Source organism: Oncorhynchus nerka, linkage group LG2, assembly GCF_034236695.1.
Source record: "Oncorhynchus nerka isolate Pitt River linkage group LG2, Oner_Uvic_2.0, whole genome shotgun sequence".
In the NCBI taxonomy this organism is placed as follows: Eukaryota; Metazoa; Chordata; class Actinopteri; order Salmoniformes; family Salmonidae; genus Oncorhynchus; species Oncorhynchus nerka.
In genome coordinates this window covers 89129091-89144147 of record NC_088397.1, presented here as the reverse complement: position 1 = coordinate 89144147, position 15057 = coordinate 89129091, and the positions used below count along the sequence as shown (strand labels likewise).

The following is a 15057-nucleotide window of genomic DNA, read 5'->3' as shown; positions in this document are numbered from 1 at the left end:
GCTCCAGCAGGTATATTTCACTGGTCACCCCCAAAGCCAATTCCTCTTTGGCCGCCTTTCCTTCCAGTTCTCTGCTGAAAATGACTGGAACAAACTGCAAAAATCACTGAAGCTGGAGAGTCATATCTCCCTCACTAGGCTTTAAGCATCAGCTGTCAGAATAGCTTACAGATCTGTTATAATCTCCACCTGGCACAGCCAGAAGAGGACTGGCCACCCCTCATAGCCTGGTTCCTCTCTAGGTTCCTTCCTAGGTTTTGGCCTTTCTAGGGAGTTTTTCCTAACCACCGTGCTTCTACACCTGCATTGCTTGCTGTTTGGGGTTTTAGGCTGGGTTTCTGTACAGCACTTGAGATATCAGCTGATGTACGAAGGGCTATATAAATACATTTGATTTGATCATTGCACCTGTACATAGCCTATGTGTAAATAGCCCATCCAACTACCTCATCCCCATGTCATTTTTGTTGTTGTTACTTTATGACTACTATATAACTACTTTATGGCTACTATATAACTACTATATAACTACTATATAACTACTTTATGACTACTGTATAACTACTTCATGACTACTATATAACTACTTTAAAACTACTTTGACTACTATATAACTACTTTATGACTACTTTATGACTACTATATAACTACTTTATAACTACTATATAACTACTATATAACTACTTTATGACTACTGTATAACTACTTCATGACTACTATATAACTACTTTAAAACTACTTTGACTACTGTATAACTACTATATGACTACTTTATAACTACTATATGACTACAATATGAGTACTATATAACTACTTTATAACTACTGTATAAATACTATATGACTACAGTATGAGTACTATATAACTACTTTATAACTACTGTATAACTACTGTATGACTACAGTATGAGTACTATATGACCACTGTATAACTACTGTATGACTACAGTATGACTTACATGGAAGGCCATCTGTCCAGAGAAGTCGTACATGCCGCAAGAGTGCATTAGACTCAGGGTGTTCCTTACAGCCTCGGCACTCAGGACGCGCTCGCCGGTGATTGGGCAGATCCCCCCGTGGGCCAGCGTTGCCGCCATGACACTTCCAGACTCACAAGTCACCTCTATGGAACACAGCTGAAAGGAAATCATTGATTTACTAAAACAATGATCTGGAGAGAAACATGTAGGCTCCGTGTTTCCCAGACACATATTAAGCCGAGAACTGAACTAAGAAGTCTATGGAGAGAAACATGTAGGCTCCGTGTTTCCCAGACACATATTAAGCCGAGAACTGAACTAAGAAGTCTATGGAGAGAAACATGTAGGCTCCGTGTTTCCCAGACACATATTAAGCCGAGAACTGAACTAAGAAGTCTATGGAGAGAAACATGTAGGCTCCGTGTTTCCCAGACACATATTAAGCCGAGAACTGAACTAAGAAGTCTATGGAGAATCTTCATTGAAATAACGTTTTTTAGGTCGAGGACTAAGCCTACTTTATGTCTGGGAAACCGGTCCAGTGTCTGTGACTCATATGCACTGCAAGTGCTTTATGTTACCGTCCAGTCACAAGTCAGCATAATGACGCATTACCAGAAATAGCAAAACCACATACACTGTCACAGTGTGACAAAGTTTATCCGAGGAAGTGTAGTTTACCTGGAAATAGAAGTCCAGCGCGTCAATCATTTCTGCCCCAGTGGGAAAACACTGCAGATGGAAATCAGTTCCTATCATCAATATTTCATACAGGTACAGAATATCTCAAACATTAATATCACATAACCATCACACAGTGAGGGATCAATGTCTTTCTGGTGCACAAACCTCCTGACTTGAGTAGTAGCTGGAAAGTTATCAGGAGGTGTGTCCCAGAACTACTGTAATTAAAATGTTCCCATCTCCACTGTCCCCCACTGACCTTCTTCTCTTTGAGGTAGTACCCAATTGCAAAATTTCTGTCGCCCGTTTCTTTTTCCGACTGGAACCTGAGACACAGAGAGACAAAGAGAGTCAACAACAACAACATCAATAATATAACAAACAGAGAGAATAACTCTGCTTTCGGAAAATGAAGACATGATGAACTAAAACTCACGTGGCATTGCTGAACCCCACGTACTCTCGACCGGCCATCTTCTTAATGAACTCCATCATCTGAGGAGAGAGGATGAGAGATATCGTATAGTAATGTATTGTAATGTAACGTATCATGTGTGCATTGTATAGAATTACGTTTGAATGATACTGAATGATGACACACATTAAGTCTATCTACTTACATAGTCAAACTTCTCTGCCTTATTTGAACCGGGCTGGTGACACACAGAAAAACAGACAGAACAGCCGTGTAAACGACAGGTCACCACATCAAAACCTTTTCAGTAGTCAGCCACAGGGTGGCGATGTTCTACAGGGCTTCAGGACTCAGTAGGCTCAACACACTTTAACAGTATGAATGATCACACATCTTGAAGTCCTAATGTCTACTCCTGAACAAGGTGACAAAAACAAGCAGTTATCACAGTAGACGGTGTCCTAATAAAGACACTGGTTATATGAAGTCTCAGGATATTACAGGTACTCTCTGTAGTAAATCTGCAATATCACCTATTTCAAAGCAACAGCACCTGGTCTGAAACAGGTGTATCACTGACCCAGCATTGAGAGGTTAAAGGTGGATTTGGTTCGGAATACATTTTTTAAGGGGGCTACTTTATATAAATTATAGAGCATAGCCGTGATGGCCCAAGTGACCCCAAATGTCCAGTATTGGGGTATAAATAAGATTGTTTGCGTCACAAAGATGCATTACACAGTAATAGTTTTATTTAAGTATATCTATTAGATTAAAGATTCATTCTGAACAGATAGGCCGAAATCCAGACTTAAACCCTCCTGTTATTCCTTCAGGCTAACTTCCACCTGGAGCCCCCTTTGCCTGGGGCCCCATATGGCTGGGGCCCCTGCTGTCTTTATAGCCAAAATATCTAACTATATATCAGTTAAACTCGCCTGCTCTGTCTATGTACCTTTCTCTCTCTCTGAGATAACACACACGGACCACCTCTCCAAAGTGCTCTGTTAATTGGTTAAACTGATGGTCCCACCGGTCCCAGGGTCCCTCCCCCAGCAGTGTGAGGGTGACAGGAGAGCAGTAAAGCTGGCAGAACCAGGGTCAACACTACTGACTACCCTACCGACTACCCTACTGACTACCCTACTCACTACACTACCGACTACCCTACTCACTACACTACCGACTACCCTACTCACTACACTACCGACTACCCTACTCACTACACTACCGACTACCCTACTCACTACACTACCGACTACCTTACTCACTACACTACGGACTACCCTACTCACTACACTACTGACTACCCTACTGATTACCCTACTGATTACCCTACTGACTACCCTACTGACTACCCTACTGACTACACTACCGACTACCCTACTCACTACACTACCGACTACCCTACTCACTACACTACCGACTACCCTACTCACTACCCTACTGACTACCCTACTGATTACACTACGGACTACCCTACTCACTACACTACCGACTACCCTACTCACTACCCTACTGACAACCCTACTCACTACACTACTGTACATGTAACTACTATCTACCTCACGTGCCAGATAGGCCGTGTGTGTGTGTTTAGAGCTGCATGTTTCAACGGGACAAAGCCAAACCTACAGCTTCGGGTCAAAGATTGACAGATGCCCTGGATCTTGGTTTGTTGTGTACATTTGCTCGTCAAACACTGAGTGGATTTAGCAAATAATGACAGTGACAAATATCACTGATGCATCATTGAGAGTGGATGTTTTAAGGGAATATTTAAAGTCAGACAGGATACACTCACACCATGTATAGGGTGGTCTGTAGACGGTCTGTCTAGTTACAGGATACACTCACACCATGTATAGGGTGGTCTGTAGACTGTCTGTCTAGTTACAGGATATACTCACACCATGTATAGGGTGGTCTGTAGACTGTCTGTCTAGTTACAGGATACACTCACACCATGTATAGGGTGGTCTGTAGACTGTCTGTCTAGTTACAGGATATACTCACACCATGTATAGGGTGGTCTGTAGACTGTCTAGTTACAGGATACACTCACACCATGTATAGGGTGGTCTGTAGACGGTCTGTCTAGTTACAGGATACACTCACACCATGTATAGGGTGGTCTGTAGACTGTCTGTCTAGTTACAGGATATACTCACACCATGTATAGGGTGGTCTGTAGACTGTCTAGTTACAGGATACACTCACACCATGTATAGGGTGGTCTGTAGACTGTCTGTCTAGTTACAGGATACACTCACACCATGTATAGGGTGGTCTGTAGACTGTCTGTCTAGTTACAGGATATACTCACACCATGTATAGGGTGGTCTGTAGACTGTCTAGTTACAGGATACACTCACACCATGTATAGGGTGGTCTGTAGACTGTCTGTCTAGTTACAGGATACACTCACACCATGTATAGGGTGGTCTGTAGACTGTCTGTCTAGTTACAGGATATACTCACACCATGTATAGGGTGGTCTGTAGACTGTCTGTCTAGTTACAGGATACACTCACACCATGTATAGGGTGGTTGTAGACTGTCTGTCTAGTTACCTTGATAAGAGAGCTAATCACAATGGCTCCAGCATTCACCATGGGGTTGTGGGGTTTGTCTAGGCACACAAAACACAAGTTATTATCAGAGTTAAGACAGAATACAGTAAGGTCACAGAAGTAGAATGATGCTTTACTATTTGGAGACTAAGTCTTTCTTCGAGAGCTGACATCACATCCACTTGGTAGAAAGTAGTAGATCCTGTCAACCTGAACTCACGTGGTCTTAACTTGTACTGAAATCAAATCATATTTGTCCAGCAAACTAACAAAACACCCACAAGACAGTAATGTACAGCAACAGGAGCAAGGGTTCCCTTACCCACCTTCCTCATCCAGGTAGAGCTTGTTGAATTTGAGTCCGCTGGGCTCCATCCCCACATAGCGGTGTACCTTCTCTGTCCCAGCCTCGTGGATGGCCACAGCATACTCCAGTGGCTTCACACACGACTGGAGACAGAAGGGCTGCTTAGTGTCCCCTACTGAGTGTCTGGGGGGAGAGGAGGAAATAAAGGAAGAAAGAGAGAGAGAGGACCAGAGGAAGAAAGAGAGAGAGAGGACCAGAGGAAGAAAGAGAGAGAGAGGACCAGAGGAAGAAAGAGAGAGAGGGGACCAGAGGAAGAAAGAGAGAGAGGGGACCAGAGGAAGAAAGAGAGAGAGGGGACCAGAGGAAGAAAGAGAGAGAGAGGACCAGAGGAAGAAAGAGAGAGAGAGGACCAGAGGAAGAAAGAGAGAGAGAGGACCAGAGGAAGAAAGAGAGAGAGGACCAGAGGAAGAAAGAGAGAGAGGACCAGAGGAAGAAAGAGAGAGAGGACCAGAGGAAGAAAGAGAGAGAGGACCAGAGGAAAAAAGAGAGAAAGGACCAGATGAAAAAAGAGAGAAAGGACCAGATGAAAAAAGAGAGAAAGGACCAGATGAAGAAAGAGAGAGCACCAGAGGAATAAAGAGAGAGAGGACCAGAGGAAGAAAGAGAGAGGGGACCAGAGGAAGAAAGAGAGAGAGGACCAGAGGAAGAAAGAGAGAGGACCAGAGGAAGAAAGAGAGAGAGGACCAGAGGAAGAAAGAGAGAGGACCAGAGGAAGAAAGAGAGAGAGGACCAGAGGAAGAAAGAGAGAGAGGACCAGAGGAAGAAAGAGAGAGAGGACCAGAGGAAGAAAGAGAGAGAGGACCAGAGGAAGAAAGAGAGAGAGGACCAGAGGAAGAAAGAGAGAGAGGACCAGAGGAAGAAAGACAGAGAGGACCAGAGGAAGAAAGACAGAGAGGACCAGATGAAAAGGTGTCAGTAGTATGAGTCACTATTTCACATTCAGTTATCAATCATCCAGATATATAGACACACAGGGAGGTTGTACCTACCTCTGTCCATCCACTGTACACAGGGAGGTTGTACCCACCTCTGTCCATCCACTGTACACAGGGAGGTTGTACCCACCTCTGTCCATCCACTGTACACAGGGAGGTTGTACCCACCTCTGTCCGTCCACTGTACACAGGGAGGTTGTACCCACCTCTGTCCGTCCACTGTACACAGGGAGGTTGTACCCACCTCTGTCCGTCCACTGTACACAGGGAGGTTGTACCCACCTCTGTCCGTCCACTGTACACAGGGAGGTTGTACCCACCTCTGTCCGTCCACTGTACACAGGGAGGTTGTACCCACCTCTGTCCGTCCACTGTACACAGGGAGGTTGTACCTACCTCTGTCCATCCACTGTACACAGGGAGGTTGTACCCACCTCTGTCCATCCACTGTACACAGGGAGGTTGTACCCACCTCTGTCCATCCACTGTACACAGGGAGGTTGTACCCACCTCTGTCCATCCACTGTACACAGGGAGGTTGTACCCACCTCTGTCCGTCCACTGTACACAGGGAGGTTGTACCCACCTCTGTCCGTCCACTGTACACAGGGAGGTTGTACCCACCTCTGTCCGTCCACTGTACACAGGGAGGTTGTACCTACCTCTGTCCGTCCACTGTACACAGGGAGGTTGTACCTACCTCTGTCCGTCCACTGTACACAGGGAGGTTGTACCTACCTCTGTCCGTCCACTGTACACAGGGAGGTTGTACCTACCTCTGTCCGTCCACTGTACACAGGGAGGTTGTACCCACCTCTGTCCGTCCACTCTACACAGGGAGGTTGTACCTACCTCTGTCCGTCCACTCTACACAGGGAGGTTGTACCTACCTCTGTCCATCCACAGGGAGGTTGTACCTACCTCTGTCCATCCACAGGGAGGTTGTACCTACCTCTGTCCATCCACAGGGAGGTTGTACCTACCTCTGTCCATCCACAGGGAGGTTGTACCTACCTCTGTCCATCCACAGGGAGGTTGTACCTACCTCTGTCCATCCACAGGGAGGTTGTACCTACCTCTGTCCATCCACTGTACACAGGGAGGTTGTACCTACCTCTGTCCATCCACAGGGAGGTTGTACCTACCTCTGTCCATCCACTGTACACAGGGAGGTTGTACCCACCTCTGTCCGTCCACTGTACACAGGGAGGTTGTACCTACCTCTGTCCATCCACTGTACACAGGGAGGTTGTACCTACCTCTGTCCGTCCACTGTACACAGGGAGGTTGTACCTACCTCTGTCCGTCCACTGTACACAGGGAGGTTGTACCTACCTCTGTCCGTCCACTGTACACAGGAGGTTGTACCTACCTCTGTCCGTCCACTGTACACAGGGAGGTTGTACCTACCTCTGTCCGTCCACTGTACACAGGGAGGTTGTACCTACCTCTGTCCGTCCACTGTACACAGGGAGGTTGTACCTACCTCTGTCCGTCCACTGTACACAGGGAGGTTGTACCTACCTCTGTCCGTCCACTGTACACAGGGAGGTTGTACCTACCTCTGTCCGTCCACAGGGAGGTTGTACCTACCTCTGTCCATCCACAGGGAGGTTGTACCTACCTCTGTCCGTCCACAGGGAGGTTGTACCTACCTCTGTCCATCCACAGGGAGGTTGTACCTACCTCTGTCCATCCACTGTACACAGGGACACACCCCAGAGATCAGGACTGAACTTGGCCAGGTGAGGAATGTAGACTGCTACCTGTAACCAGGAAGTACAGACCATCAGAACTACCAGAACCATATCACATGTAGATAATACTCCAAACTTCAAATGTTTTGTTTGAGTACATGCCATAGAACAACAGACTAGAGGTCGACCAATTAATCAGGATTGGCCGATAACTTGAAATAAGCCCTAATTTTTCATAACAATCGGTAATCGACATTTTGGACACTTGCCAATTACATTGCACTCCACGAGGAGACTGCGTGGCAGGCTGACAACCTGTTATGTGAGTGCAGCAAGGAGCCAAGGTAAAGTGCTAGCTAGCATTTAACGTATCTTATAAAAAACAATCAATCTTAATGTAATCACTAGTTAACTACACATGGTTGATGATATTACTAGTTTATCTAGTTTGTCCTGTGTTGCATATACAGTAATCGATGCGATGCCTGTTAATTTATCATTGAATCATAGCCTACTTCGCCAAACGGTTATTGAACAAGGTTATTTAACAAGCGTATTCGCGTAAAAGCACTGTTGTTGCACCAATGTGTACCTAACCATAAACATCAACGCCTTTCTTAAAATCAATACACAAGTATATATTTTTAGACCTGCATATTTAGTTAATATTGCCTTCTAACATTAATTTCTTTTAACTAGGGTAATTGTGTCACTTCTCTTGCGTTCTGTGCAACAGAGTCAGGGTATATGCAGCAGTTTGGGCCGCTTGGCTCGTTGCCAACTGTGTGAAGACCAACTTCACCAAACGGTGGATGATTTAACAAAAGCACATTTGCGAAAAAAGCACAATCGTTGCAGGAATGTACCTAACCATAAACATCAATGCTTTTCTTAAAATCAAAACACAGAAGTATATTTGTTTAAACTTGCATATTGAGTTAAAGAAATCCAGGTTAGCAGGCAATATTAACCAGGTGAAATTGTGTCACTTCTTTTGTGTTCATTGCACGCAGAGTCAGGTGCTTCTACACCTGCATTGCTTGCTGTTTGGGGTTTTAGGCTGGGATTCTGTACAGCACTTTGAGATATCAGCTGATGTACGAAGGGCTATATAAATACATTTGATTTGATTTGATATATGCAACAGTTTGGGCCGCCTGGCTCGATGCAAACTAATTTGCCAGAATTTTACATAATCATGACATAACATTGAAGGTTGTGCAATGTAACAGGAATATTTAGACTGATGGATGCCACCCGTTAGATAAAATATGGAACGGTTCCGTATTTCACTGAAAGAATAAACATTTTATTTTCTAAATGATAGTTTCCGGATTCTACCATACTAATGACCTAAGGCTGGTATTTCTGTGTGTTATTATGTTAGAATGAAGTCTCTGATTTGATAGAGCAGTCTGACTGAGCGATGGTAGGCAGCAGCTCGTAAGCATTCATTCAAACAGCACTTTTTTGCGTTTGCCAGCAGCTGTTTATGACTTCAAACCTATCAACTCCCGAGATTAGGCTCGTGTAACCTAGCTAGTTAGCGGGGTGCGCACTAATAGCGTTTCAATCGGTGATGTTACTCGCTCTGAGACCTTGAAGTAGTTGTTCCCCGCGGCTGTTGTGGAGCGATGGGTAACGATGCTTCGAGGGTGGCTGTTGTCGATGTGTTCCTGGTTCGAGCTCAGGTAAGGGTGAGGAGAGGGACGGAAGCTATACTGTTACACTGGCAATACTAAAGTGCCTATAAGAACATCTAATAGTCAAAGGTATATGAAATACAAATGGTATAGAGATAAATAGTCCTATAATTCCTATAATAACTACAACCTAAAACTTCTTACCTGGGAATATTGAAGACTCCAGCTTAGGAACACCAGCTTTCATATGTTCTCATGTTCTGAGCAAGGAACTTAAACGTTAGCTTTCTTACATGGCACATATTGCACTTTTACTTTCTTCTCCAACACTTTGTTTTTGCATTATTTAAACATGTTTCATTATTTATTTGAGGCTAAATTGATTTTATTGATGTATTATATAAAGTTAAAATAAAAGTGTTCATTCAGTATTGTTGTAATTGTCATTATTACAAATAAATACATAAAAAAAATACAAAAATCGTCCGATTAATCGGTATCGGCTTTTTTTGGTCCTCCAATAATCGGAGGTATTGGTATAGGCGTTGAAAAATCATAATTAGTCAACCTCTACAACAGACACATGTTAACGGAAAGCATATCAGAGTAAAAGACAGTAAGAGGACAGACGACAAAAAAGAGAGATAGTGAGAGACAGATGGAGAAGAGTGACATATATGAAAAGTGGAAACAAATCTACTTACATGTCCGTTGTGGTTTTTCTGAACGGTGTTGTAGATTTGATCTATTTTTGAAACGAAGGATTCAAACTCAGGGATGATGAACTTCTTTCTGAAGGCCTGGATCAGAAGCACTATGTTCCCACCTACACACCTGAGGGTTGGTACAACAAACAATACAATATTAGATCATCAATACAGAAACCCGGTCATTGAACAAGTTCTAGAGCATTCTAGAAAACTAGTTCTGTGAATGAGATGAACTTTGAACTTTTGCCAGATGTTTGCTTTGAAGTGGTGACACTCCCTGAGGCGCAGTGGATGGACTGCTGCTCATGACTGTATTATGACGTCTGACCTTCTTCTCTGTTGTTGTTTGCCTGCTAGACTTGGTGCTGATAAGTGGTTTGAATTGTTGTGGAAATTAGGGTTCAGCGAAGCTATGTGAGAATGTAAACTCCATTCTTTGTGACACACATGGCTAATGATACTCCTTATGTATCCTATTAACAGCCTGACACATGTTTTAAAATATGTTTTACTGTCACATACACTGGATAGGTGCAGTGAAATGTGTTGTTTTACAGGGTCAGCCACAGCACCGCGCCCCAAGAGCAAATAAGGGTTAAGTGCTTTGCTCAAGGGCACATTGATAGATTGTCAGCTCGGGTATTTGAACCAGCAACCTTTTAGTTTCTAGCCCAACGCTCTAACTGCTAGGCTACCTGCCGCTCGATGCTCTCTATATTATTTCCTACCCCAACCTATGTTGCACTTGAAAACAAACACACATGATTAGCCTATATTAACCTCCACTTACAGGGGCAAGAAGAAGTATGTGAACCCTTTGGAAATACCTGGATTTCTGCATCAATTGGTCATAAAATGTGATGTGATCTTCATCTAAGTCACAACAATAGACAAACACAGTCTGCTTAAACTAATAACACACAGAAATTATATGTTTTTCATGTCTTTATTGAACACACCGTGTAAACATCACAGTTCTGGGTGGGAAAAGTATGTGAACCCTTGGATTTAACAACTGTTTGACCTTCCTTTGGCAACAATAACCTCAACCAAACATTTTCTGTAGATGCAGATCAGACCTGTACAACAGCCAGGAGGAATTTGGGGGCTTTCCTCTTTACAAAACTGTTTCAGTTCAGAAATATTCTTGGGATGTCTGGTGTGAACTGCTCTCAAGGTCATGCCACAGCATCTCAATTGGGTTGTCAAGACTATGACTGGGCCACTCCAGAAGGTGTATTTTCTTCTGTTGAAGCCATTCTGTTGTTGATTTACTTCTGTGTTTTGGGTCGTTGTCCTGTTCTGTTGAGCTTCAATTGGCGGACAGATAGCCTTTCGTTCTCCTGCAAAATGTCTTGATACACTTGGGAATTCATTTCTCTGTCGATGATAGCAAGCTGTCCAGGCCCTGAGGCAGCCCCAAACCATGATGCTCCCTGCACCCTACTTCACAGTTGGGATGAGGTTTTGATGTTGGTGTGCTGTGCCTTTTTGTCTCCACACATAGTGTTGTATGTTCCTTCCAAACAACTCAACTTTAGTTTAATCTGTCCACATAATATTTTGCCTGTAGCGCTATGAAAGGGACAACAGTATCCAACACGGACAAGAAAAATACAATCATTTGTGTGTTATTAGTTTAAGCACACGGTTTTTGTCTATGGTTGTGATATAGATGAAGATCAGATCAAATTTTATGACCAATTTATGCAGAAATCCAGGTAATTCCAAAGGGTTCACATACGTTTTCTTGTCACTGTATGTGTACACTCTTAGAAAAAAGGTGCTATCTAGAACTAAAATGGTTATTTGGTTGTCCCCATAGGATAACCCTTTGAAGAACCATTTTTGGTTCAAGTTAGAACCCTTTTGAGTTCCATGTATAACCCTTTCCACTGAGGGTTCTACCTGGAACCAAAAAGGGTTCTCCTATGGGGACAGACAAAGAACCTTTTTGGAACCCTTTTTTCTAAGAGTGTCGACTACCTGGCAGATATAAGGAACACTGGTTTTCCCCACGAGATCAAGATGCCTGGACTGTCAAAGTCCACTCTAGATGTCAATAATTCACTCTTTAACTGAATTGTAATGAAAGGACATGCATTGCCATAGCTGAAACACAAAGCTGTCACAGGTCAACTGATTAAGGGTTACATTTCATTCCAATCAAAATGTACTTTGTGTGTGTGTGTGTGTGTAGGCCCAAGGACCAAGGCAGCTGGCACCTATAAATCGGAGTCGTACTCTGCTCTTTAGCCCACACAAGACTACCCGTATCCACCCACGGCCCACGGTCCCTCGGCCCACGGTCCCTCGGCCCACGGCCCCTCGGCCCACGGCCCCTCGGCCCACTGTCCCTCAGCCCACTGTCCCTCAGCCCTCAGTGGACTGAGAGCACATATACTTTTGCCTTTTGTGAGTGGGTGGGTGAGTGAGTATTTGTTGTGAGGTCTGGGGTCCGCTCGCCAACCAAGAATTCACAAAATGGGAAAACACCAAATTGAGACTCTGAATGCAGAATTCTGCAAAAACTATCCTCAATGTACAATGTAAAACACCAAATAATACATGCGAAGAGCCGTTCAAGTCTACAACCACCTAAAAGGAAGCAATTTCCAAACCTTCCATAACAAAGCCATCACCTACTGAGAGATGGAGAAGAGTCCCCCCAAGCAAGCTGGTCCTGGGGCTCTGTTCACAAAGCCATCACCTACAGAGAGATGAACCTGAAGAAGAGTCCCCCCAAGCAAGCTGGTTCTGGGGCTCTGTTCACAAAGCCATCACCTACAGAGAGATGAACCTGAAGAAGAGTCCCCTAAGCAAGCTGGTTCTGGGGCTCTGTTCACAAAGCCATCACCTACAGAGAGATGAACCTGAAGAAGAGTCCCTAAGCAAGCTGGTTCTGGGGCTCTGTTCACAAAGCCATCACCTACAGAGAGATGAACCTGAAGAAGAGTCCCCTAAGCAAGCTGGTTCTGGGGCTCTGTTCACAAAGCCATCACCTACAGAGAGATGAACCTGAAGAAGAGTCCCCTAAGCAAGCTGGTTCTGGGGCTCTGTTCACAAAGCCATCACCTACAGAGAGATGAACCTGAAGAAGAGTCCCCTAAGCAAGCTGGTTCTGGGGCTCTGTTCACAAAGCCATCACCTACAGAGAGATGAACCTGAAGAAGAGTCCCTAAGCAAGCTGGTTCTGGGGCTCTGTTCACAAAGCCATCACCTACAGAGAGATGAACCTGAAGAAGAGTTCCCTAAGCAAGCTGGTTCTGGGGCTCTGTTCACAAAGCCATCACCTACAGAGAGATGAACCTGAAGAAGAGTTCCCTAAGCAAGCTGGTTCTGGGGCTCTGTTCACAAAGCCATCACCTACAGAGAGATGAACCTGAAGAAGAGTCCCCTAAGCAAGCTGGTCCTGGGGCTCTGTTCACAAAGCCATCACCTACAGAGAGATGAACCTGGAGAAGAGTCCCCTAAGCAAGCTGGTCCTGGGGCTCTGTTCACAAAGCCATCACCTACAGAGAGATGAACCTGGAGAAGAGTCCCCTAAGCAAGCTGGTCCTGGGGCTCTGTTCACAAACACACCCTACAGAGAGATGAACCTGGAGAAGAGTCCCCTAAGCAAGCTGGTTCTGGGGCTCTGTTCACAAACACACCCCACAGAGCCATCACCTACAGAGAGATGAACCTGGAGAAGAGTCCCCTAAGCAAGCTGGTTCTGGGGCTCTGTTCACAAAGCCATCACCTACAGAGAGATGAACCTGGAGAAGAGTCCCCTAAGCAAGCTGGTCCTGGGGCTCTGTTCACAAACACACCCTACAGAGAGATGAACCTGGAGAAGAGTCCCCTAAGCAAGCTGGTCCTGGGGCTCTGTTCACAAAGCCATCCCCTACAGAGAGATGAACCTGGAGAAGAGTCCCCTAAGCAAGCTGGTCCTGGGGCTCTGTTCACAAACACAAACAGACCCCACAGAGCAGCAGGACAGCAACACAATTCGACCCAATCAAATCATGAGAAAACAGAAAGATAATTATTTCCAATGTGTCAAGTAATTAACAAAAAAACAGAGCAAACTAGAATGCTATTTGGCCCTAAACAGAGAGTACACAGCAGCAGAATAAGGAAAACTTTGACTATGTACAGACTCAGTGATCATAGCCTTGCTATTGAGAAATGCCGCCGTAGTCAAACCTGGCTCTCAAGAGAAGACAGGCTATGTGCTCACTGCCCACAACATGAGGTGGAAACTGAGCTGCACTTTCTAAACTCCTGTCAAACGTATGACCATATTAGAGACACATATTTCCCTCAGATTACACAGACCCACAAAGAATTCGAAAACAAACCCACATTTGATAAACTCCCATATCTACTGGGTGAAATTCCACAATGTGCCATCAGAGCAGCAAGATTTGTGACCTGTTGCCACAAAAAAAGGGCAACCAGTGAAGAACAAACACCATTGTAAATACATCCCATATTTATGCTTATTTTCACTTTCCCCTTCCCAACTATTTGCACATCGTTACAACACTGTATATAGACATAAAATGACATTTGAAATGTCTTTATTCTTTTGGAACTTCTGTGATGTTTACTGGTATTTTTTAAAACATTTGTTTACTTTTTTATTTAACTTTGGTTTATTATCTACTTCACTTGCCTTGGCAATGTTAACATATGTTTCCCATGCCAATAAAGCACTTAATTAAATTCAGAGTGAGTGAGTAAGCCTACAACAAACTCTGGGTTAATAATGTGGAATGCTGAAGGGGTCAGGGTATTAATAGACTCACTCTACCATGGCACCTAGCAGTAAGAGGAGATGGAAATGTGATGACTGTGTGACAGAGGCAAAGAGGGCTAGAGAGGGGTAGAGAGGTGGATAGGGGTGTAGAGGGGTAGAGAGAGGTGTAGAGGGGTAGAGAGAGGTGGAGAGGGGTGTAGAGGGGTAGAGAGGTGGAGAGAGGTGTAGAGGGGTGGAGAGGGGTAGAGAGGTGGAGAGGGGTAGAGAGGGGTGTAGAGGGGTAGAGAGGTGGAGAGGGGTAGAGAGGTGG

The 15057-nt window shown here is 44.6% G+C and overlaps 1 protein-coding gene across 4 annotated transcripts in view; it reads right to left on the bottom strand.

The window, feature by feature from the left end:
- The window catches only part of LOC115122217 (glutaminase kidney isoform, mitochondrial-like), a 57374-nt gene that overhangs the window by 30268 nt on the left and 12049 nt on the right, over positions 1-15057 (bottom strand). For 3 of the 4 annotated variants that reach the window (XR_010459771.1, XM_065004227.1, XM_065004228.1), the window contains 9 exons: positions 9998-10127; positions 7640-7719; positions 4978-5141; positions 4652-4710; positions 2284-2316; positions 2100-2158; positions 1923-1989; positions 1661-1711; positions 959-1135 (listed from right to left, as the gene is read on the bottom strand). Coding sequence is in view for 3 of the 4 variants with exons in the window: in XM_065004227.1 (XP_064860299.1) it covers positions 959-1135; positions 1661-1711; positions 1923-1989; positions 2100-2158; positions 2284-2316; positions 4652-4710; positions 4978-5141; positions 7640-7719; positions 9998-10127 (820 nt within the window). In the remaining variant the exon portion in view is untranslated. Of the gene's footprint in view, positions 1-958; positions 1136-1660; positions 1712-1922; positions 1990-2099; positions 2159-2283; positions 2317-4651; positions 4711-4977; positions 5142-6007; positions 6127-7639; positions 7720-9997; positions 10128-15057 lie in introns of those variants that run through there. The other variant, XM_065004230.1, reaches the window with a different exon arrangement.